At 53.7% G+C, this 23,742-nt stretch overlaps 1 protein-coding gene across 4 annotated transcripts in view; it reads left to right on the top strand.

Moving 5' to 3' along the window:
* The window catches only part of PLXNA1 (plexin A1), a 92,398-nt gene that overhangs the window by 45,601 nt on the left and 23,055 nt on the right, over window positions 1–23,742 (top strand). For all 4 annotated transcript variants that reach the window (XM_015874987.2, XM_015874986.2, XM_085516887.1 and 1 more), the window contains exons 9-20: window positions 3,585–3,699; window positions 8,911–9,111; window positions 15,522–15,618; window positions 15,760–15,950; window positions 18,454–18,605; window positions 18,761–18,881; window positions 19,108–19,244; window positions 19,708–19,875; window positions 20,678–20,771; window positions 21,240–21,479; window positions 21,598–21,741; window positions 22,532–22,766. In XM_015874987.2, coding sequence (XP_015730473.2) covers window positions 3,585–3,699; window positions 8,911–9,111; window positions 15,522–15,618; window positions 15,760–15,950; window positions 18,454–18,605; window positions 18,761–18,881; window positions 19,108–19,244; window positions 19,708–19,875; window positions 20,678–20,771; window positions 21,240–21,479; window positions 21,598–21,741; window positions 22,532–22,766 — 1,895 coding nt within the window. The remainder of the gene's footprint in view (window positions 1–3,584; window positions 3,700–8,910; window positions 9,112–15,521; window positions 15,619–15,759; window positions 15,951–18,453; window positions 18,606–18,760; window positions 18,882–19,107; window positions 19,245–19,707; window positions 19,876–20,677; window positions 20,772–21,239; window positions 21,480–21,597; window positions 21,742–22,531; window positions 22,767–23,742) is intronic.

The following is a 23,742-nucleotide window of genomic DNA, read 5'->3' as shown; positions in this document are numbered from 1 at the left end:
CTGGGCTGCCTTCCAGGGACAGCCCTTTGTGTCACCCGCTGTGAGGGGTCTGTTCCTCAGCACCCCACAGCATCGCCCACGCTGGTCCCATCCCTCACACCAGCCCATGACAGCAGTAGACATGGGCTGCACTCAGTGCACCTTGCCCTTTTGCAGGCTTGGTTTACTTTTTGTTTCACTTAAGAAGAAGGAACTGAGCAGAGAGCCCTGAGTGTTTGTTCCAGGCTCCTTCCCACAATGTTTCAGTCCTGCAGGCTTTCATTGGTTTCCCCTTCTTTCTCTGATTTGCCTTATCTGAAGTGCTAGGTGCAGACTAAGATTCTCAGGATAGCTGATTGGCATGTCCAACCAATATACCTTCTAGGGATGTTTGGCTTTCAGAAGGTGTGCAGGTTCTGTGCCTGATTACAGGACCGGCCTGCCAACCTCACTTCTGTGCTGGGGAAGATCCTACAGCAGATCCTTCAGGAAACTATGTTAAGGCACATGGAAGAGAGGGAGGTGTTATGGGATAACCAATATGGCAGATAGCAGGGGCTGTTTGCTAACGGCATGAAGCAGAACTGGGCCTAGATGCCATGGATTGCTCACTCAGCCTCATGACATGGGTGTGTTCCCTCAGGGGCTTCCTATGGGGCACTGATCAGACAAACACGATTGAAGACCTCTGGATGCTTTGATAGTCTGATGAATCCACCATGTCCATAGAGCTGTGTGCAGATGCTGAGGTCATCTTTCTAAGCATTACAGTTCCTCTTCAAAGCATTCTCTGGGAGATGAGTTCCCTTTAAAGATAAAGACATCACGTGTGGCTCTGTGGGTGAGGGGGAAATCCCTCTGCGATGCCCACAGAGAGGGGAATTCCTTGGGACATGGAGCTGGGCTGGAGGGACGCTCCTCACCCAGCCCTCTGCCTGCAGAAACCAGCTGTTTCCAGGGACAACCAAAGAGGTATTTGTTCCTTCTGCATCCATGTTTGCTGTCTGGATTTCCTTACTGGAAACCAGGGGCTGTGATACCAAGAGGAGAGCCAGGCAGACTGGGAACTGTTGCCTGTGCTGTGCTTGCATTCTATGTGTTCATGATGATGGCACTGACCTCATGGCCCTGCTCTGCTGCAGCTGTGACCCCTGAGATGCTGTTACATCCTGAGGGTGCCATAAGAGCTCCAGCAATGGTCTGATTGTGCTGAGCAGCCCCAGCTCCTCCTGTGGGCTGGCTGGGAGCTGCCTGCACTCTGCTTCTGCTCCACAACCCGGTGCGTTTCCAGATGCTTACAGATGCTTCTCAAAGGCATGGCCAGATGGCTGCAAGCAGTTGAGGAAGTGTGTATTTGTGTTTTACCACCTCTGAGCTGCAAAGTGGTCGCAGATCTGGGTGTAGGACAGCACCAGGCTCTGCTTGGGATCATCTGTGTTGTGTCTCGTTTTCACCTGTGAGAAGTGCCCTTAGGCTGGCACAAAGGGAAGGGCAGAAACTCGGTGTCCAAAGATGTGCTGTCCCTCTGCTGTTCTTTCTGCGGAAGGATTTTTGCAAGCAGGCAGCAAGCCCGGGCTTGTCTTGGGATGGGGAATCTGCAGAGAGATCCGGAATTCCTGGAGAGGCTGCACAAGGGCGTCAGCACAGCCAAGGCCATGACCCACTTTCCTGCCCTCCTCTCTGCCTTCAGCTCTGCCTGGCCCCTGCGTGGGCTCAGGGGGGCACTGGGATTGAGCTGAGTCTTGGTGTCTGTGCTGCATCCCAGAGTCAGCATTCTGCCTTGCTTCGAGAAAGGGGGGGCTTCACATGCAGAAGAAACTCCCTCTAATTATCAGGAGTGATGAAAGCCTCTTAGGGAAGAAGTGATGAGGGAAAAGTGCCTGACCGTGGGAAGGAGAGAGACAGCACAGATGGCATGGTGCTGCCAAGCAACCTGCTCCTGTGCGGGAAACAGACAGCAGTGACAAATGGACGCACTGGGGATGCAACCCCCACCCCTCCATGCAGTGTGACCTTGGGCAGCTGTGGGCATGGAGCAGTGCCCGTCCCACAGCAGCACACCCCAGCCCCATCCCAGTTAGCTGCTCGCCCTATGGCCTCTGTTTAAAAGGGGTCTTGGGCTTCAGTTGCTGCTCAGCTCTTCTCCTGTTGGACTGCTGGGTTAGAGTTAGCAGAGAGCTGGGAGTCGTAGCAAGGTGAGCAGGGTGACGTAGAGTAGAACAGAATTGAAGAATGAATGGTTTGGGGTGGAAGGGATCTTAAAGACCATCCGGTTTCAACCCCAAGCAGTGGGCATGGACATCTCCCACTGGACCAGGATGGGCTGGAGCTGGGGTTTAGCCATGTGCCTGGCACCAGGTGCTTTGCAGAAGCTTTGGCTGATGGGTTGCGCTCTGGTGCAGGCTGTACATAGAGCAAAGATGCTGTGTGGTGAGATACATGTGGTGAACTTACTGATAGTGGCTCTTGATGTCCTTATGGTGAATGGAAAGCTGAGGCAGGGTGTGAGACATGGGCCTTAAAGGCAGAGCTGGGCATCAGGGGTGAGCTTGGAGGAGGAGGTCCTGCATGATGTGTCCTCACAGGATACTGTCGGTGCAGGAGCTGTGCCATTAACAATTGAGGGGTGCAGGGCATGGGGTGGGGTGTACAGAGGTCAAATGGCAAAGGAGAACCTTGGGTGGAACAAGCAGGTGTGATGTGCCCTTGTCCTGGCAGAACAGGGCTGGGCCAGGCTCTTTACCTGGGATCTATGGGGTTTCTCACACAGAACAGACCCTGTGGCTAGAAGACCCCTGCTGCCTGTACCTCCTCCTCTTCTGAATGGCCCCTTGGTGCCTGCTGTGCTTCCACCAGGGTTAACCCCTGTGTTCCCTGCCTTGCTGCCTCCACTCCTGCATTTCCCTGCCCACCGGCCATGGCGCATGAGGGCAGGAGAAATCCCTGCGCTTCATTTGTGCCCCCCATCCTGCACACCCCCATCCATCAAAGCAGCCAGAGCTGGGAGGCCAAGGCTGTGCTTTTAAGTCAAATCTCTGCAGCTGAAATAAAAAAATCGCATATATTTGCATAAGGAGCATCTCAATTAGCATATTTGTGGGTAAAGCTAAAAGGGCTGTTCATTTGGAAGTGAAAATGTGAGCGAAACATGGAAATGACTTCCAGCCCCCTTTGCAAGCAGCTTAATTAAATATTTCCTTAGTGTGTGTGCGTGGATTTAGGAAGCTATTGCTATACATGCAACGGGGTGTGAAACCCCCAGGCAGGGAGCCGTGGCCCTGCATGGTGTGCACAGTGTGCATTCAGGCACTGCCACAGCTGCCCTGCTGGGTGGTTGTGGGTGCCCCATCCCTGGAGGTGTTTGAGGCCAGGTTGGAGGCAGCCTGAGATGCTGCCTGGTTGGCAGCTCTGCCCGTGGCAGGGGGGTGGAACTACATAGTCTTTGAAGTCACTTCCAACCATAATTGATGGGGGGAGGGGAGAGAGGCTTATTGCTGCTGCTTAGCCCCCGGGCAGATACAGGACCAGCTGCCTTGGGGCACTGACCTAAAAGTGATGCCCTTTGCTGTACTTACCTAATGCTGCCTGCTCTGCTCTCTCTACAGCTGCCTGTCCTGCGTGAACGGCTCCTTCCCCTGCCACTGGTGCAAGTACCGCCACATCTGCACCCACAATGCCGCCGACTGCTCCTTCCTGGAGGGTCGTGTCAAGCTCTCCGAGGTAAGGCAATGTGAGCCAGCTCTGCTCTGCTCTCCCTGGCCTGAAGGGAAGGGTTTAGCAGATGAAAAGCCTTTGAAACCCTGTGCAAGCTGTGTCCGGAGTTCTGGGCTTGTCTGGGAATCAAGGAGGGAGTGTGGGGGAAGGGCTGTGTGAGCTGAGCAGTGCCGTGCAGGAGCTGTTTGGGAATCTGGGCTAAGTCAGGAGGCACTATAGGCTGAATCAAGACAGAAGCAAAGGCAGAGATGCTTAAGCATTTCCTTTGATGTTTCTGAAGGGAGCAAGCTTGAACTGTCACTGCAGAACAGCTTGTTTTCAGAGAGAGGAAGGCTTAAAGCCGTGAAACAAACCATTTCGTGGCACGTCACATGTTCTTCCTCTGTAATACTTTGCTAAGAAGCATGTTTTGTGGGGGCTTATCCTGTGTGGGATCCAAGCCACCAACCAGGGAAATACATCACTCAGGGCATCTGCAGGAGAGCTGTGCTTCTGCACCCTGCCCTGCATCACAGTTTGAGTTTTGAAGGGAGAGGTCTGGGGAAGAGAATCCTGTGCCTGGAAGGTAGCTGTGGTGATATGTCTCCTGTAATTTGTGCCTTGTGAGGTCTCCTTTTGCACTCAGGTTCTTGGGTCCCCTTTGATTCAGGGTTGTCGTCCTCTCTCTGTCCCCATGCCTCAGTGCTGGGCTTGGGGCATGCATGGAGTTAGATGGAGCTGTCTGGCTGTGGTGCCCTCAGCCCTATTATTCACTTCCCTCTTGCTTTACCTCTCTCCCTCCTGCCTTCCGGGCTGCTTCAGGCTCCTCACTGGTGCAGGTCAACCTCCCAGCAGGGAACGATCAATTTTTCTCCTTCTTTCTTCCTCCCTCTTCCATCACTTGAGCTCAGGCCTTCCAGCAGTGGTTGGGCCATTACTTAGCCAGAGCCCCTCCACAAGCAGCACAATGGCTTTGGTACTGGGGACAGGATGGATGGAGCAGCACCTTCACACATCTTTTTTCCAGCACTTGAAGGAAGCTTACAGGCAGAAGGGGGACCAACCTGTTACAGTCTGATAGTGACAGGATAAAGGGGAATGGCTATAAACTAAAAGAGAGGAGTTTTACATTAGATGTTAGAAAGAAATTCTGTACTCAGGGAGGTCAGGCACTGCCTAGAGCTGTGGGTGCTCCACTCCTGAACGCATTCGAGGCCAGGCTAGATGGGGCCACCAGCAGCCTCAGCTGGTGGGGGGCAGCCGGGTCACAGCAGAGGCGTTGGAATGAGATGATCTTAAGGGTCCCTTCCAATCTAAGCCATTCTTTTGCTATATGATTCTTCCCTGTTCCCTGTGGAAAGCCAGACCTCCTGGTTTTACTCCTTCTCTGTGAGGAGCTGCTGGATCTTCAGGTGATGTTTGTGAGCCTGCAAGCAGATGTGCTTGCGTTTCTACTTGGGGTCTCCAGGTTGTGCACCTCTGTGGTGTTCAGGACTGAAGGTTATGGATGGACAATCAGAGGTTGGTGGCAGACTGGAGGATGGGGCTGTGCTGGATCTCATCAGCATCATTACTGTGAGCATGGAGCTGAGCAAAACCTGCTTAGAGCCAAGTGCATCTGGAGAGCTGGAAAAGCCCAAGCATTGCTCTCGCGTGTGGGTAGGTGGGGTTGGCACTTGCTATTTCAGCACAGCAACAAGCGAATGGCGGAAATGAGATGCTGCTCATCACCCAAAAAGGGTGTTGTTGCATGGGATGTGCTGTGGCCCCACCAATGGTGCTTTTCATGCTTGTCCCCTTGGAATTCCCAGGATGAGAGAGCAGTGATGGCTTTCTGCTGGCCCTTCCATCACAAGTGACCAAACTCCACATTTTGGCACCTTCTCTCCTGTGATGATCTGCGCACAAGGAGGCTGCATCTTGCTTGTCGATGCTCAAGCGTGTTTCACACAGCATGCATCATGCAAAGGCCAGAACCAGCCCAGCTCAGCGACCCTCACAAAGGGGAATTATGTAATGTGAGAAGATAAGAAAAAGCTGTTATCTTTCAGCTTGTGCCCTGAAGAAATCTGGTGAGGGCTCAGCCTGTCCTTGAGTTCGCCTTCCCAGCCAGCTCTGTGCTTCTGCAAACAGGATGCTCAGCACTGGCAGTTCCCAGCAGCTCTGCTGTGTGTGGTGGCGGGCAGCTGCTGGGACTTTTCCCCTCTCCCTTCCAGGCAAACCCAAAAGCAATCAGTAATTTCCCCATCGTGTTGTCTTTGGGATGCGTGCACCTTTCCCAGGGGACAGCAGTTGTGCCTCTTCTGGACGTAGGCAGGCAGTGCCCCCGCAGACCTCATGGTCACCCTCGGGTCTGGAGCAACGCCTGCCTTGAGGTTTGGAAAGCCTGGCTCTGCTTGTTTGCACTTTGGTGTGGCCTCAACAGTTCCTGGCAGGGCACCCTCAGTCCGGCTGCAGCTGTGGGCTGTGTGTTGGTGCTGGGATCAGAAATCTGCCCTTTTCCCTGGGTAGGGGTGACCTGGTGCCAGACCATGGCAATGCTGGACAAATTAAGGGCAGCTGTTCAGCCTGATGCTCTCTGTGGGAGGATGTGTGACTCAGTTATTTTAGGTAAGATCTGGCCTGTCTGCAGTTCGTTTGGCAGGAGTATGGTAGGTACTGGTCAGAAGAGGCGTGGAAGTCTGCCCACACTAGGGCTTAACTCAGCATCTGCCACTTCCCACTGGCGCCCAAACTACAGCGATGTCATTCATTTCTTTCTGGGTGCTGTGCAGGAAAAGGCAAATAACAACACGGTGCATTGCCCTGGGATGTTACATTGAAAGCGTGGGGTGCCTGGGCTCTGTTGTGGGGCACGCAGGGAGGAGCTGGGTGTGGGTAGGAGTCGCTGTGCATATCGATGTGTCTGGGATTGGCAGCAGCAGGAGGGATGTCCCCGCCTGCCGGCTGTGGTGGCTTTAAGCCCTCAGCTCTGGAGCCTTTGATTACTTCGCATTCCTGGAGATCCTCATTCTGTGTGGCTTTCTCTGGGGGTGAAGCAGTGGGAAGGGAGGGAGGGTAATGCAGCAGTGGCTGCTCTCTGCTTGTCCCCACATGCAGAGCACGGTGGTGGCTGTGGGCGTGAGCAGCAATGGAAAAGGAATTCTCCTTTCCCAAAACGCTTTTCTCTGAGACATTCTCTGGTGTCTGCCAATGCACAGCTACCGTGTGGGGTGAAAGCCTTGCAGCAGGTGGGGACCAGGTGTGTTTGCTGAGTCTAAGTGCATTCTGCTTGTGCTTGTTCTTCATTCCCTTGACTCATGGAAATGGTTGAGACCAGGAGGACTTCTTGAGGGACTCCGAAAGCCTCCAAGGAAATGGTGCTTTGACTTGGCTGGGAAGAACCTTTGTGATGTTCTCATCCTGCTAGTAAAATAGCTTTAATTGGAAAAACTGAGTTACGTAGTGTTTGGGTGGGTGGGAGAGGACATCTTGCTTTGCTCCTCATCCCATAAGTTTGTACATCCTTTGATCAGTGTCTGTTTACTGCAGGAAAGCAAACCATGGGGACTGGACAAAGCTATTCCAAGGGCCTTAAGTGACGGGCAGAGTTCCGTCAGCTGTTTGCATGACTTGTAGGGGGGAAGTGAGCTGTCCAAGTGCCTCCACCCCTCCTGCCACCCCGGGGGCCAGGCAGCTCTGCCCCAGCACCCACCAGCACCAGGTGCTTCCTGTTTGGGAGCCAGCTGAAATTTTTGCTGGATGAGACAGTTCTGGCGGCAGATGCAGAGCATGTGATGTCATGGGGGGGGACTCAGATCCAGCTCAAACCACGAGTCAGCAAATCAGCCCCATGTTTGTGCATACATGGGGAGAGGGATGCCTGTGCCTGCTACACCTCTTGGGTTTGCCGGTCTCCTAGGATCTTGTAAGCATCCATGGTGAGCCCAGTTGGGTGGATAAAGTGCTTGCTGCCCTGGCTGAACTGAGAGCATCAGTGGTGATGGTAAAATGAAGTGGCAGCACTGAGAGCAACCATCACTGTGCTGAGGGTTCCCAGCCTGGCCCTACTTTCCTCTGTTTCTGCGTGTTTTGGGGGCAGATAGATTCTTCTCTTAACAACTGTGCTTTTGGGGAATACAGGCTTGAGAAGAGTGGGAAATTGGAGAAGCAAGATAAGTTGGAGTTTTCTGTTAATATTTGCTAAATGAAACAACTTTTAAAACCTCTCATCAGCATTTCAAAGTCAGGCTGATCGCAGCCTGTGGGATAAAGCCTGGGGCTGTATGGGGTCTGGCCCAGCACGGTGCTGGCGGCTGGGGCTGGAGCTGCCCTGCAGCAGGACTGCACCGCTCCCCTGGCAGCAGCAGTCTTTAGTTTTAGACAAGCTCATTTCAACACACGGAATTCCCCTTTGCTGTTATTTTGGGCCAACGCTTCCAGGAGTCGAGACCCCCGGCAGGTTCTGCAAAGCTGGCGTGGGATTGCATCAGGCTGTTATTACCCAAGTGGCATCCGTCGAGGATGCCGAGCTGTTTTGCTGCCTGAGCTCATTTATTTTTGCTCCCTCCCGTTCCCCTGTGCTCTGCGCACACAGCTCCCCTGGAGCAGCTGGGCGCCAGCGGCTATTAAAAGCTGCATGGGGATCCCCAGGGAGCTGGGGGGGATGCCAGGGGGAGCCTTCCTCCCAGCTTGGACTCATTGGTGCCCCTCTGGAGCTGCTGGCTTTAGGCACCCGGCCATCAGGCTATGTTGGGTGAAGCTGCTTTGAGCTGGCCACAGAAATAGCAAAATCCAGTGTGGCACCACAGAGTCATGTTGCAGAGGGACAAAAGGCGTAAAAGGCTTTTCTGTCTGTTTGCGGACAAAGGGGATTGGAGACCATGTGAAGCTGCAGGGTGCAGCCTGACAGGGCGCAGCCCAGTGGGCCTTAACTCTGAAGCCTATTGACCTCAATGACAGCAGAAGAGCACATCTTGTTGGAGTCGTTGTGCCCAGACATAGAGCTGATATGTTGCTGTCTCAGTCCCAGGTGCTATAGCTGCTCCCCTCCCTGTCTTCCACAGCCAGGATCAACCTGTAACATAGAAAACACTCGGTTCCCCTGCCCTGAGGTTCACTTCTGGTTTTCTCCATTCAGAGCTTTGCTCAGAGCATCCCTGAGATGATGATGTGTTGTTGGGTGTGCTCAGGGTGGCCAGGCCTGGTTTCCTTGCAGCGCTCTGCCCTGCTTCATCACTGCCCTTGCTCTCCTTGCAGGACTGCCCACAGATCCTGCCCTCCACCCAGATCTACATCCCAGTGGGTGTGGTGAAACCCATCACCCTGACAGCCAAGAACCTGCCACAGCCACAGTCCGGCCAGCGCAACTATGAGTGCATCTTCCACATCCCTGGCAGCACCACCCGTGTCACTGCTCTGCGCTTCAACAGCACCAGCATCCAGTGCCAGAACACCTCGGTGAGTGCTCTGTGGTGTGAGATCATGCAGCATTTCTCTGCCCAGTGCATGCTTCATTCACAGGCTGTTTGTTCTTGCCTGCTGTGTGGCCAGGTGTGCTTTCTCTAGTGCAGGTGATGGAGATTTTGAGACTTGGGTGGGAGGAGGGGGTGGTTCCCAGCCTGTGCTCTCTATTGCCCTGCATCCAGGTGCACAGGGAGGATGCTGTGTGGGGTTGTTCCGGATGGGATCAATACTCCTGCTGCCCCAGGAGACTCACCAGGGTTTGGGAGTACATCCAAGGAAACTCACTTTTGGAAGCTGAGGAAAGTTGCCTGGGCCAGGGCCAGCTGGCCTGGTTGTGTCAGAGCCACGCTTCCCTCCCCTCTGCCTCCCTGACCTCAGAATCCAGCCAACACCTTCTCCACGTCCCGCTTTATGTTTATTCCTCCCACTCGTTCTGTCCCTAAGCGAGATGAGGTTTTGCAGCTGTGTGAGTATACCCCTGCTGCGTGGCCATCCCACATGAGGAGCACCAAGTCCCTGAGCAGACAGACCCAGGATATTAATAGCTGTTCCCTCCAGGGGGATGGCACTGCTTAGCTACAGGACTGCCTTGCTGGGCTCAGCGTGGACCTTTCTTCATCTGCATGGAGCCAGCCCCTCCCTTATGCCTCTGATTTAATCCTTTTAAAATTTGTTTTCAATCATATGCACTGTGAAAGCTCATTTGCAACCTAACACCAGCACCAGTCCCTGCTCCCCCATGCTTCAGTGGCACGGTGACATTTAGAAGCTGTTGGAGTAGCCTCCATGGGATGCAGCATTTGGGCACAAGGAGCATCCTGAGCTCACTGCTGCTTACCCTATGCAGTAACACTGGGGCTGCTGTGCTGCCAGAGCTCCTGCTGTGTCTCACAATGTTTGATAGGAGCAGAAACGTTCACTGTCCTGAGCTGCAGGTGAAAATGTTATCAGTGGGTCTGTGCTGATGATGATCCTTTGCCACACAGAGCTTTCCCCAGACACTGTTTCAGCTATCGTCAGAGATCGGGTACAGCTCAGTGCTGGTGACTACAGGGCTCATGTGGCCTGCTCCCTGGGCTGGGTGTTTGACCCGAGAATTGCCCCAGATTAGAAGGAAATGGCTGGAAAACAAGCTAGCAGCATTGCAGGCTGCATGGGCATGAGATAGGCTTTGCAGCACTGGAGTGAGAGGCAGGAGGCTTTGTTTGCAGGCACAGGGCAGCTTCGCAGAAGGAGGAAAAATGTTCTGGCTTGAAAGAAACTGTCTTTCTTCCTTTCAGGGTCTGCTTGCCTGCTTTAACGTGTGAGGGCATTTAGCCAGGCTGCTTTATGTTGTGCGTGATTCAAATTCACACTTCTGTGAAGCTCGTCTCCTCCCTGTCTTTTTTGCAGTCCATCTGGCTCGCTGATGGCACGTCACTCTGCATGCAGTCACCCAGCGCTGACCCGGGGCTCTATTGCCACCAGACTGGGGGGCTCTGCGGGCTCATGTCCCTTGGATCCATTCCTTGGGTTGGATTTGGGTCTTTCCTGGTGCAGAGGGCACTGGGGATTGGAGAACTGGAGGGGCAGTGAAATCCTCCCAGCATGGAGCAGAGGAATTGATGCCCTCCATTCAGGAAGGCTTTCAGAGGACTTTGTTTCCTCGAGTTCAATGGGATCTAAACAAGAGGTTAATTACTTTGCTGAATTAGGGATGTTTTCCTGAATTGCAGATGAATGGGAAGGATAATAAGTCAAGTCCACTTAAAAGTCTTTGTCTTTTGTTTAGTTTTAGTGCTTGTCAAACTCCAGTGACTTTTTGGCACCTTGAAGAAAGGACATCTTTGTTAAATATTCAACAGTCCATTCATTAAGGTTTGAGTGCTGACTATAAACATCATGTGAGACACCCAATAGATCTGCAGCAGGCTCTAGGGAGAGCAGGCTCGGTGTTCCCCATACATCCCAGGTCAGAAAGTGAGCAGAGAAACCCCTTTTGTGCCTCCTCACTGCAGTCCTTTCTCCTCTTCAATAGGAAGGCAGCCCTGAGGGTTTTCTGCATGCATTGTAAAGAGGCAAAAAAAGAAAAATGTGGCTTAAGACAATAGATTCTTTGCCCGTTCAGTAGTTTTTTGTTAGTTGGGTGGTACATGGATGTGGCTTAGTGGGCAGTATTGGTGGTAGGCAGACAGTTGGACTGGATGGTCTTAGAAGTCTTGTCCAACTGTAATGATTCTGTGATTCTGGAGGCAGACTCTGAGGTTTACTTCCTTGCTGTGGAGGATGGGTAAATGGTCACCTGTGTCCCTTGCTTTGTGCTGCTGAATTTCACGTTCTGAGCAGCCCCTACCTCTGCTCATTCTTTCCCAACTAAATAGCCCAAGAGCTGCTTGTTCTCTTTAAATGAAAAAATAGGAAGAACCCTCATCTCCCTTCCACGAGCATATGAGTTTGTTGTCTCAGCACTTTAAATTAAGCCTCACGCCTCAATTATTTCCCTTTGCCTTTAACAAAAGCCCCACGTGGCCATGAGCAGCTGTGTCAACTCTGGGTCTCCCTTTTGGCTCCTTCCTCTCAATCCCCCTGGCACGTGTCACCCACGCGTCAGCTGCGGCCCCCGCTGTCACCCCTCTGTCACCCTGCTGTCACCCCCGTGTGCAGATGTAGGTCAGGACCTTCACCCCAGCGCTGCGTGGGCTGCAGGCAGTGACCTCTGCTCTCCCTGTCCCTGTGATGAAGTGCCATAACCCTGTGAAGCATCCTGCCCCCCACCACCAATGGGAGGAACGTGTTTGTGGTACATGGCACTGCTTGGCCCCCATGGGTGCCTTGGGGTGGATGTGAGTGAGACAGGTGAGACCCAGCAGGTTGATGCTTTCTTCTTGTTGTTAGATGTTGCTTTATTCCTACCGTCTCAGGTTCTTGCTGAATTCCAGGCAGGATGAATCCCAGTGTGCGATGGGGGGGAAGTGAAGGAGGTGATGGATATGAAAAGAACAAAAGGAGATCCAGAATCAGAGGGCAAACGTTGCCGTCAAGTTTTGCTGTTGTGTGGCTGACAGTATTTTACCAAGCCTGTGGTGTATTTATAGAGGAACATAAATCATGCACACATGCCCTGCTCGAGCACCGTGCACCTCCAGTGTGTGTATCTCTAATTAAGCAGCCATGGAGAGGGAAACGGGACTGGAGCCCACAACCCCAGAACCATTCACCAACAAAGCCGTGCGCTCTGTCCTAGTGCTGCCTGCATTTATCTTTCCTGCAGCAGTGTTTAAAGTGAAAAGGGAGTATCAGGAGAGTTTGATAGGATCCAATTAAATTCCAGCAGATAAAATAATGATGAATTGCAGTTGAGCCCTGGCGAGACACGATGTACATTACTGCCGTCCCCGTAGTGAGGGGAAGGAGTTGAGGTCATCAACTACAGAAAAATAGGACACAGCTGCAGCCGAGCGTCTCTTCCAGAAACACAGCCCAGGGGGATGGTGCTGGAGAGAGGGAGGGGAGGGTCCTGTTGGGCGGAGGGAGGGTTTGCTCAGGGTGGGCAGACGAGTGACCCCTGCAGTGCCTTCCTTGGAGATCCCTGCTGGCTCCTGTGTGGGCAGGGGGGCTTCCCAGGAGCAAATGTGGGAGCTGCAGGGGGAGAGAAGTGGGTTGGGGATGGGCATGGGAGGCAGAGCTGCTTAGGGTTGTTGGCTGTTTCTTGGGAGGGTGCCTGAGATACTCTACAGAAAGGCTTGGCGAAGAGTCCTCTGGCCTGAGTCACTTCCCTACAGCAGGAGACCTTACTGGGAAGAGCTGCATCCAGGCTTGTCTCGTGGGCTCCTGCAGAGTGGCAGCAGAGCACTGATCTGGGCAAGGTGAGGAGCCAAGGAGCTCCATCCCACCACTGTCTCACTCCATGACACGCATTCTCCTGTCCCTTCTGCAGGCACCATAGCACATGAACCTGCTTCTCCCTTTCAGCATCCACTGTTTGCTCTCCAGGCAGTGCCTGTTTATTGCTTGCAAAGCAAAGTAACTCAACTCGGTGCTGGCAGCATGTCTGTGGAGCAGAATGCATTGTGGCTGTGAGGCTGCCGTGTGCCACCAGCCCTGGCCTCCTGCAAACAGCTCATTGCGGATTGCTCCTGGCCACAGTCATTGCTTACCCAGGAAGTTAATAACTGTTAAGTGCTTAATGGATGTTTGGAAATGTGTTAGCTGGAGGTGAGGAGGAGCCTATGGGACAGTGCCTGCACAGAGCTTACTTTGTACAGCAAAGGGTACCCAGGATGCCAGGAGGGTGCTGGAGCTCTGGAGTGACCTTTTGCCAAGTGTGAATGCAAACATTCCACTGCATAAGAGGGTTAACGTGCTTATGGGTATGAAGAGGCACAGGGGAGTGAGAGCAGGAGGTTGGTTTTGGCCTTGCTATCAACACGTGGCCCCAGCCCTGGCTGCTCACCATTCTGTTGCTCCCTATCCCAAGACCAGGGGGGCTGCTTGTGCCCTTTGTGACTTTCTCAAGCTTCAGGGGTCCTTCTGAAGCAACCCCAACATGAGTCTGTAGGGAGTGAGTGCTGGGGAGTTGAGGTGGATGCCAGGCATGCTGCTCCAAGTGTGGCACACTCAGCGTGGTGGTGTCCTTACTGAGATGGATGGCATCTCTTGTGCATGTTCCTTTGCAAACCTGCCTCTGTCTCAGGGCTGGTGCACAAAGAGTTAACTCTCTCCCTCCCTCTCCTCCTATTCTTCTTCCTCCACCCTCCTACCCACCTCCCAGAAGAACTAATTTCCAAAAGCAGCCGGGGCAGAGAGATGCAAATAAGTGTTTTGGACAGCTGCAGGCTGGATGCCTTCCCGAGATGCCAGGGCCCCAAATGAGACATGTCAGAGTACAAATTGAAAATGCCAATTTCACTTACACTGCCACGTGGCTCGTCACAGCAAAACTCTGCTCCAGTGCCGCCGTGTCCCTCCCTGGCACGTGCTGCATTGTGCTGCAGGGACGGTCCCATTGCTGCTGTGGGTCTGGCTTCTGGCCTCAGTCTGGCCTGGGATGTATGGTTGGTTAAGAGTTTGTGTGAAGGATGAAGGAAGGTGGAGGGATGTGGGCTCACAACCCTGTTCTGGCTCCATTTTCCTAAGCTTGGAGATGGAGTGTTGCTGAGGTATTCTCTGGTTCCATGGCTGATTTGGAACCTGATGGGGCTGCCTTGCAGAGAGGTGATGGTGGACTTAGGAAAGGGATGAGATTGCAGTTGGGTGTTTCATGCCTTAAAACCACTGTGTACATCTTGTCAGTGGCAGCTGCACTACCCAAAAGTGCATTTTTGGACTCTTTCAGCCTGGCCCCTGGGTGTAGGACCATTAGCCAAAAGCAGTGGATCATAGAATTATTAAGGTTGGAAAAGACCTCTAAGATCATCTAGTCCAGCCATCCATCTACCAATATTGCCTACTCACTATGTCCCTGAGTACCACATCTCCATGTTCCTTGAACCTGCAGGGATGTGCAACCTGGAACAGGAGGTGGCTTCTTGGTTGTACGTTGTGGGGTCAGAGGGGTGGGTGTGTTACTGTAGCCACATCTGTGGGCACCATGTCATCATGGCTCCAGTCCTAGGGATGCTCCTGAGGCCCAGGAGGCCGCTTGCCAACAAGGGGAAGGCCAGGATTGCAGAGAATGGAGGTGGTGTGGCCGCGTCCAGCCTGCAGCTTGGGCAAGCTGCTGCCCGAGCATCCACAGCTCCTAACAAACTCCAGCAAGCCATGAATCATTCATTTAATCTCTCCTGACACGCCTGTCATTTTCTCCAGAGAGGAGCGGGGAATCTCTTGCCGAAGGAGGTCATTAGCTGTCAGGGACGGTTCCGACTGCCTTCCTGTCTCCGTATCGATTAAAGCTCTCCGCCTGCGTGCCGGGGCTGTGCGGGGAATATTGATGGGGCTGCCGGGGCTGCGACTCAGGTTTCGAAGCAAGGGAGTGTGGGGTTGGGTGGGAGGAGGCACCAAGCTGGGAGCTGAGCTCTGTGCAGCAGCAGGGATTCGGCTCCATCCCTATGCTAGTCTGGCAGTTCTGGTCCTGGAACGTGGGGAAGGGTGCAGCCCCCCTATTCTTGGTGTAGAGAAAGGGGTGTGTGTGTTTCAGATGTTATCTATTTCAGTCTCTTCAGCAGCAGCTTCAGACCTCTGGGTTAATGGATTTTTGTTCTATTTAGAAACCCTCTATGTTGTTTATTTTTATGCCAGTCTTGCCTTCTGTTTTGACTGTGCTGTGTCTTGTTTTTTTGCTGTCAGAACTGTCCCTTTGTGGCCAGGCCAGTCTCTCACAGGCACCATCCCTCTCTTCTTGGCTGGTAGAGGACAGCCCCATAGTAGTGCATTACACCTCCCCATGTGTATCCCTAATGGTCTCTTTCTGTCCCCTCCTGCAGTACTTCTATGAAGGAAATGACATCAGTGATCTTCCGGTCAACTTATCTGTGGTCTGGAATGGGAACTTTGTCATCGATAACCCCCAGAACATTCAGGGTAAGTGAGGGTTAGGGCTGGGGTGGGAAATCAGCCCTGTGCACCCCCAGCCTCCCCATCTCCTTTGTAGTGGAGATGGAGCCCAGTGACATCTCAGGATTATGGGGCTGCACTGACCCCGCTTTCCACCTGCTGTTGCAGCCCACCTGTACAAGTGCTCAGCCCTGCGGGAGAGCTGTGGGCTGTGCCTGAAGGCTGACCCACGCTTCGAGTGTGGCTGGTGTGTGTCGGAGAAGCGCTGCACGCTGCGGCAGCACTGCCTGGCCTACGAGAGCAGCTGGATGCACGCCAGCAGTGGTAACAGCCGCTGCACCGACCCCAAGATCACCAAGGTAGGGGGTGTGCGGGACTGGGATGTGGGGGTGCATCAAATATACTCTGTGCTTTGGGCTGAGCGTTTCTTGTCACTGTTTTGCTTTCCAAGGCTAAAATCCTCCCTCTGCAACCCTCGTGCTTTTGGCTTTTTGTTCTCTGTCTGAGGTTCCCGCTGTTCATCTGAGCATCCTGGGAAAGCCGTGAATCCGGGCTGCTCCTCCCCTTGTCACTGGGGCTGGTAGTTCATCATCCCCATCTCTGACAGCTTTTATGACCTTCCTTTCACAAGATTGCCCACATTAATGTTAACATGTCTGTTGGCCAGGCTCGAGGTGCTTTAGGAGGGATTGATGCGTAATTCCATGCAATCCGTTCTGTTTACCCACGGCTCGCAGGGCAGACAGGCATTGCCAGTGTTAATTACTGGAGTCTTAGCATTGTATCTGATCTGTTTGGGTTTCTACGTGTTATCTGATGAAAGCTGGAAACCAGAGCCCTGCCTTTCCCACTGCCCCCATGCCCCATGTGCATCCTTTCCCTGCAGGGGCAGGGTTGAGCCCTAGGGCCTGCAGTGAGCACGGGCCAGCCTGGTGCTAACAGCAATTAGACTGGGTGCTCTTCGTTGCTGCTAATGGCAAAGGTGGTGGTGGTATCCTTGTGACATCTCTTGCCTCAGGATGGCACTGAGCACCCATGAAGGTAACCGGGGCCACAAATCACCAGCATCCATGTGCACACTGCAGCGGATGGTGTCTGGCTCACAGCAGGCTCTCCATCGTTATGCAGTTTGGCACTAAATGCAGATGCAGCATAAGCGGATCTGTTAGCAGGTGGGCTTGACCTTGGTGCTGCTCTGTGCCCTGGGGCTGATGTGAGCAGGCGGTTGCTGCAGATTGTCAAAATGGTGCTCCTCCAGCAGCTGCTGCTGCTTTCCACAGCCCCTGTCCTGCCTTCGGGCTTGTGAGCATAAGGCATGGCTTGGGAGGAAAAGAGGAGCCCCCTTGCAGAAGGATGTGGAGCCGCTTCCCAGCCCAGCAGACTGGGGAGCAGGTGTGTTCATGGGTGGTGAAGCTGGGCTGGGAGGTGACCCCAATTCTTCACCATTGCTTAGTGGTGGAGACGAGCAGCTCTGCAAACTTGCATGGGCTCTGCTGGGTGTTTGCTGTGACCCTCAGAGTGGTGTCCCTTCCCCTGATTGTCCCCTTCTCATGCTGTAGTCGCCTGTGACCATTGAAGCCATTTACCTGTTGGGTTAAAAGGACCCTGTGAAACACATTAGCAGAAGAGCGGTGTTTACTGGGGCTGGGACACTGGAGTGGTAGGTTGGGGGCATTGCTCTGCCCTCCTTGCCAGCCTCTGCTCCCATGCGGCTTGTTTAGCTGTGACCTTCCTGTGCTGCATCGTGAACAGAGTCACCTCTTTCCTGGGCTTGTTTCTCCCTGAACACATGGCCCTTGTCAGGTTTGCAGGGAGGAGGAAGAATCTAACATGCTGGAGCAGCTTTTAACACTCATCTAAAAATACCAAACAAACAGCTGCTTATTGCCAGCCCCCCCAGCAGAGCTCAGTGCGTGGGGAAGAGCAGTCAGATCACTTCCTGCAGCTCTGTAGTGATCCCTGATCCTGGGACTGTGCTGACTTCAGGCACATAGCAGTGCCCAGAGCCCAAAAGGGTTTTGCCACTGTTTAAAGCAAGAACTGTGCCTGCCTTGGGCTTGCTGTGAGCTCTGGGGTGCTGGTGAAGCTCTGCCATTGCCCTTGGATACATCCCCTGTCCCAGTGCAGGCATGCAGCCCTGCCATTTGTTCTGCTTAGTGCTGCAGGTGTGCACTGCTGTCAGATTGCCCCTCATCGCCTCGTTGGAGGCAGGCGGTGGACCCACATCTCTTTGTTCATTTGTCATCCCAACACCTTCTGTCAGGCCACACCTGTCCGCTTTATTGGGAATCATGCTGGTAAATGAGGCACGGCGCGAGGTGGAGGATCTCCAGCAGCCAGCCAGCTTGGCAGGGGTTTGGATGGCAGAGAGATGAGTAGGACCCATATTTCTCCTGTTCCCCTCTGTCTGCTGTGTTGGTGGTAAGAACTTGGTGGGGGTAGTTCCTCATGTGAGAACAGATTGGGTGTGGGGACCTCATCCCTTGGTATGTGAGTCCTTCCTAAAGGCAGACTCATACATTTCTGTTGTTGGCTGGGTCTGCCTTGTCTACCTCCTTTCTGTGTACTCCTCTCCTGTGTATCACCCGCCTCCATCTGCAGCAGGGTGTCCATGATGCAGCTCACTGCTCCCATACATCTGGCACCTCCAGACTCATTCTTCAGGGGCCATGTGGACAATGCAGGCGTTTGGAGAAGCCTGTCCTGCTCCATGCTCTGTGCACATACTCTGGCATTTGTCACAGCTGATCTGCTCCTCGGCAGGGAGCAGTGCTGGTCCTGGTGATACTCAGGCTGCAGCCAGCAGAGCGAGGCATCCCCTGCAGCCTGGTCCCTTGGCTGATGTGCTGTGCTGTTCTTTAGCTGTCACCTGAGACCGGCCCCAGGCAAGGAGGGACACGTCTGACCATCACCGGGGAGAACCTGGGCCTCAAGTTTGAAGATGTGCGCTGGGGTGTTCGAGTGGGCAAAGTGATGTGCATCCCTATTGAGAGCGAGTACATCAGCGCTGAGCAGTGAGTGTGGGCGAGAAGGGATTGCCTTGGTACACAGGGGTGGGGGGGTCAGGGCTCAAACACTGCATGTGCCTGCAGAAGATCTGTGGGAGCAAAGTCCAGGCTGGCAATGGTTGCAGTGGTGAGGGCTGGAGCTTCTTCCCTCTGTCTTTTAGGATCGTGTGTGAAATCGGAGATGCCAGCCCGAGCAAGGTCCACGATGCACGGGTTGAAGTGTGCATCCGGGACTGCTCCCCCAACTACCGAGCCACATCACCCAAGAGCTTCACCTTTGTGGTAAGCCTCAGTGTCACCCCATGCACCAGGAACAAGGCTGATGACACATGTGGGTGGGAGGCCATGGGAGGAAGGTGACTGTGGGTATCTTGCTGCCATGGGCAGCCCCCAGTGCCATACCCTGTCTCTCCCCCACCCTCCCCATCTCCCATCATCCACTCATGGATGCTTGGGACCCAGGTCCCATCCTGACCCATCTCATGCTGAGGCTCTTCTCCTTTGACAGACACCCACTTTCTCCCGTGTGACCCCCACCCGCGGCCCTCTCTCTGGCGGCACCTGGATTGCCATTGAAGGAAGCCACCTAAACGCTGGCAGCAATGTCACCGTCACCATCGGGGGACGTCCCTGTGCCTTTTCAGGGTGAGCGCATGTGGCACATGGGTGGGGGACAGGAGGTGGGGGCACCTCCAGAGGCAGTGGAACCCCCAAATAGAGCAGACCCTGTTGAGCTCGTGGAGGAGAGTTCCCCCTGAAACCTCCTTGTGTCAGAGGCTCCAGGAAGAGCCCAAAGCACAGGGATTTTTCTCTAAAAGCACAGAGCCCTGAGGCATGAAGTGGATAATTTTTAGATTAGGGATGATAATGGAGCGGCTCTTTAAATATTTTCCTGCGGTAATTACTGGTTATCAGCTCTAATCGCTGCTGTTTGCAGCAGCCACGCAATGGGAACGCTCAGGAGCAGCTCAGCCTTTCCCAGCTGCCTTTTGTTTCATTTCTTGAGTTTCTTTTTCTCTCCCTTTTCCCACTCAGCAGTTTCACAAGGGGGTAGGGGTGCCATTACCTCCCTCCTCTCTGGTCCCTGACTGTCTCATTTCTGCTCCAGGAGAAGTGCCCGTGAGATTCGCTGCAAGACACCCCCTGGCCACGCTCCTGGTGGGTCACCCATCCTCATCAACATCAACAGGGCAGAGCTGAGCAACCCAGAGGTGAAGTACAACTACACAGAGGACCCAACCATCCAAAAGATTGATCCCGAGTGGAGCATCAACAGGTGGGTGCAGGGCTGCCCACAGGGATGCAGTGGGGTGCAGTAGGTCTCTGCTAGGCACGGATCCCCCATCCCGATCTGTGTTCCTCAGCACTGCTGCAATATCCCCTGGGCCGTGCTCCAGAGAGGAGCGTGAGGAATGGCTTGGCACTGGGTCCCTGCTAACTCCTGGCCTGCAGTACTCAGCCTGGCAGGGGGCAAGAGCGAAGAGAGCTTTGGATCTGCTTAATTTCAGCTTGACATTTGGCGGCAGCGAATAAAATTAAAATATTTCCCATCGGGGGATTTTTGAAATGTTTGCATATTTTTTCTAAAAGGTTTGAATTGGCTGGAGAGGAGGCGAAGGAATCCATTAAGTGCTTGTGCTAAGGGAAACTTTCCCCGGGGTGCCGATGAGGAGTGAGCTCTCCAGGGGCATGGCCGAGCTCTCTGGGGCTTTTAACACTAAATGGCAGAGAAAACCCCACAGGGACCAGCCTGTGCCCATCACCTCCCTCTGCCATGGAGGAAGGGGGTGGCAGAGAGGACCTCCCATTGGTGATGCTTTCCCATCACTCATGCCTTTATTTGGAGTTGCATTCAGACTCCAAGCCCTGCACTCCATGCAGATGCAGGGTGGGATTTTAGGGCTATTAGGCATCTGAGATGATTTGGTACTGGTCCTACTGTTTACGGTAACATGGCTGGAGAATGGGTCCCTGGGGCACCCAGGCTGGGGCAGGTGAGCTTCTGCCTGCTGGCTGCCCAGAAATGGGGTCCTTAGGTCACAGCTGCTTTTCCCAACATGTCATTCATCTGTCTCTAGTGGTGGGACACTGCTGACTGTGACTGGCACCAACCTGGCCACCATCAAAGAGCCCAAGATCCGAGCCAAGTACTGCAGCTCTGAAAGGGAGAACGTAAGTGATGCTGACTGATGGGGAGGGCTGAGAGATCAGGACCAGAGCACAAGGAAGAAGGATGTAAACTCTTTGCAACATACAGCAGAAAGCTCATTGCTCCCTGGGATCCAAATGTGGTCCCATGGAGGGTGGTAGTATCCAGGGGCTGCACCCAGAAGAGGGGCACCAGGGAAATGATATCCCTGCCTGGCGCTGCTAGGGTGGGATCCAAGCATGCAAAATTGACAGGAGATGTGTGGGATATCTGCAGGGCAGAAAGACCGTATCCCCAGCAAGCTGTCCCACCTACCACCATCACTCATCTGTAAAATGCAGCTACCAGGGTGTCACATAGCATCTGTTGATATTATGGCACAGATTCTAAGTCTAAATCCGGTGTCCAGAGCTTGCAGGAGATCCCTATGGGGTCAGACCCTGCCCTCACTGCTGGGAGCCAGGTCTGACCCCAGCCTGTGCCCCCCACAGAACTGCACTGTGTACAATGATACCACCATGGTGTGCTATGCTCCCTCCATTGACAACCCTGAGCGGAGCCCTCCTGAGGTTGGTGACCGGCCGGATGAGATCGGGTTCATCATGGATAACGTCCAGGCCTTGCTGATCATCAACACCACCAACTTTGTATACTACCCAGACCCCGTCTTTGAGCCACTCAGCCCCACGGGGATGCTGGAGCTGAAGCCCAGCTCACCCCTCATCCTCAAGGTAAGGCCACGTGCACCGAGAGCATTGTTCTTCTGTGGCAAATTTGCTCTGTGATGAGGCTTTGGAGCATTCTTTGTTGTGTTGGAGTTGACTGCTTTGTTCTTTGTTCCCCCAAAAGGGCAGGAACCTGCTCCCTCCGGCTGCAGGGAACTCCCGCCTGAACTACACAGTGCTGATTGGGGACACTCCCTGCACTCTGACCGTGTCTGAGACCCAGCTGCTCTGTGAGTCCCCTAACCTCACCGGCCAGCACAAAGTCACGGTAAGCACCAAGCACCTTGTGCAGGCGGCAGGGAGGAGGAAACATGGGGCTTCGTATCAGAGATGTAGGAAGGAAAGTAGCTGGTGTTAGGGGAACTGGGAACATTTGTGTCTGATGGTCCCTGGTTGGGTGTCACAGAGGTATATAATCTTCATGCCGGCACTGACCCTATTGTGTGTGCTCATCCTCAGACAAGGGTGGATAACACACTTGTAGGAACACTCCTTGGGAGCCTTTTCCCTACTTCCCATGCATCACTCTCTGTAACTCTGTGCTTGGTGTAGGACCAAATGTTTTCTCCTTTTCCTGGCACGTTCAGCCAGGTGTTCCTGCACCCTGCCAAGAGTTACTGGGTGCCAGGGCACAGCTGGAGCCAAGCATAGGTGGGTTTCCACCACATCCATGATCCTCACTAGCACTGTAAGCCACACTCTGTGTGCATCAGCTTGTTGCACAGCAGTGCTCACGCTCCCGGTCTACACGGCCTTGCCTGCTTGAGAGGGACCTGACACACTCCCCCCAGGCTCCCCATCTATCAGGGAACTCACTTCACATCCCATCTGTTATTGTAATGCTGTCTGAATGAGACATCAAACTCCCTGCCTGCTCCGTGTGTGCATTGGCAGCGTGTCCTGCATCCCATTACCACACTCCATGCCATTCTGGACAAACTGCTAGGACACTGGGGGATGCTCTGTGTTTGCCCACATCCCATTGTTCCCAGCCTGGTGGGAAGGCATGGTGCCCCCTTATTGCTTGACCTTTTGCTGCTTCTTTCCCTGTGGTGCAGATTAAGGCTGGAGGGTTCGAGTTCTCCCCGGGCACACTGCAGATCTACTCGGACAGCCTGCTCACCCTGCCTGCCATCATTGGGATTGGTGGTGGCGGCGGCTTGCTGCTGCTCATCATCATAATTGTCCTCATTGCCTACAAACGCAAGTCCCGCGATGCTGACCGCACCCTGAAACGCCTCCAGCTGCAGATGGACAACCTGGAGTCCCGGGTGGCCTTGGAGTGCAAAGAGGGTGAGTGGTCCTGTCCCTCAGCTTTGCATTGGCTGTGGGTTTTGTATGAGGCACCATGAGGCACTTCTGCCCTTTACTAACCTCAGCATGTGGGGTCAGGATTCAGCCCCGTGCCTCCCACCTCCATCCTCTTCTTCCTCCCTGTGGCACTCCATGGACTCTCATCTGGACTCTCACTTCCCCTGTAGGAAAGTGGTGTCTCTGTGCCACCCCCATGCTCTGAGTGCTCTCACCCTTTCCCCATTGCCTTTGAAAGAGGCGACGGAACTGAACAAAGCTGCTGTGTCAGAGAAAGGAAACCCATTTTGGGTGGGATGTGGGGACTTTTCCAGTTAAGGAATTCCCCTCCGTTTCTCCAAACGTGAGCAAAGGGAGCAAAGAGGATAGCGAGGGCTGCCTGTGAGCAGGCAATTGGTCTCATTATGTGATAGACGGGTGCTGTGAAATTGGACAGAATTCCTTGTATGATCCTGCTGATAAAACCTAATTGCCCATTATCCCCCTGAGCTGGCTCCCAAGGCCCTGACCCTGCCAACCACCTCCACAACCAGCCCCGAGCCTGCGGATGGAGCAGGCACCTACAACGAGATAATAAAAAGGGGAACGCAAGAAAAACCCTTTGCTTCCCCAAATCCCCATCCCTAAACAGGCGTGTGGATGGCAGTGGTGACAGGGAGAGGGGAGGGAGCTGGTGTCTTGTCTTCCACAGCTGGCAGATAAAAGGATCTGCTTTTAATTAAAAGGCACAATCTCTTCCCTGCCTTTTCTCTTTTCTAGTCCCACTAGTTACAGATAAGATAGCATGCCTTTCAAGCTGACGGTTTGTTTTTTCTCATCAGGATGACGAGCCTGCAGTCCTCTGCTATGCTTTCAGCTCCCTTTAAAGTGCCGTTAATTTGATTTTTCTGAGGGTTTTCTTTCCCTCATTCCCCCCAACCCCTTTCCCATCTCTAGGACTCCTCTCCCGACAGCTTTT

This window comes from Coturnix japonica, chromosome 15 (genome assembly GCF_054131305.1).
Source record: "Coturnix japonica strain WE chromosome 15, WE-NBRP24, whole genome shotgun sequence".
Lineage (NCBI taxonomy): Eukaryota > Metazoa > Chordata > Aves > Galliformes > Phasianidae > Coturnix > Coturnix japonica.
This window is presented reverse-complemented; position numbering and strand designations above follow the sequence as displayed.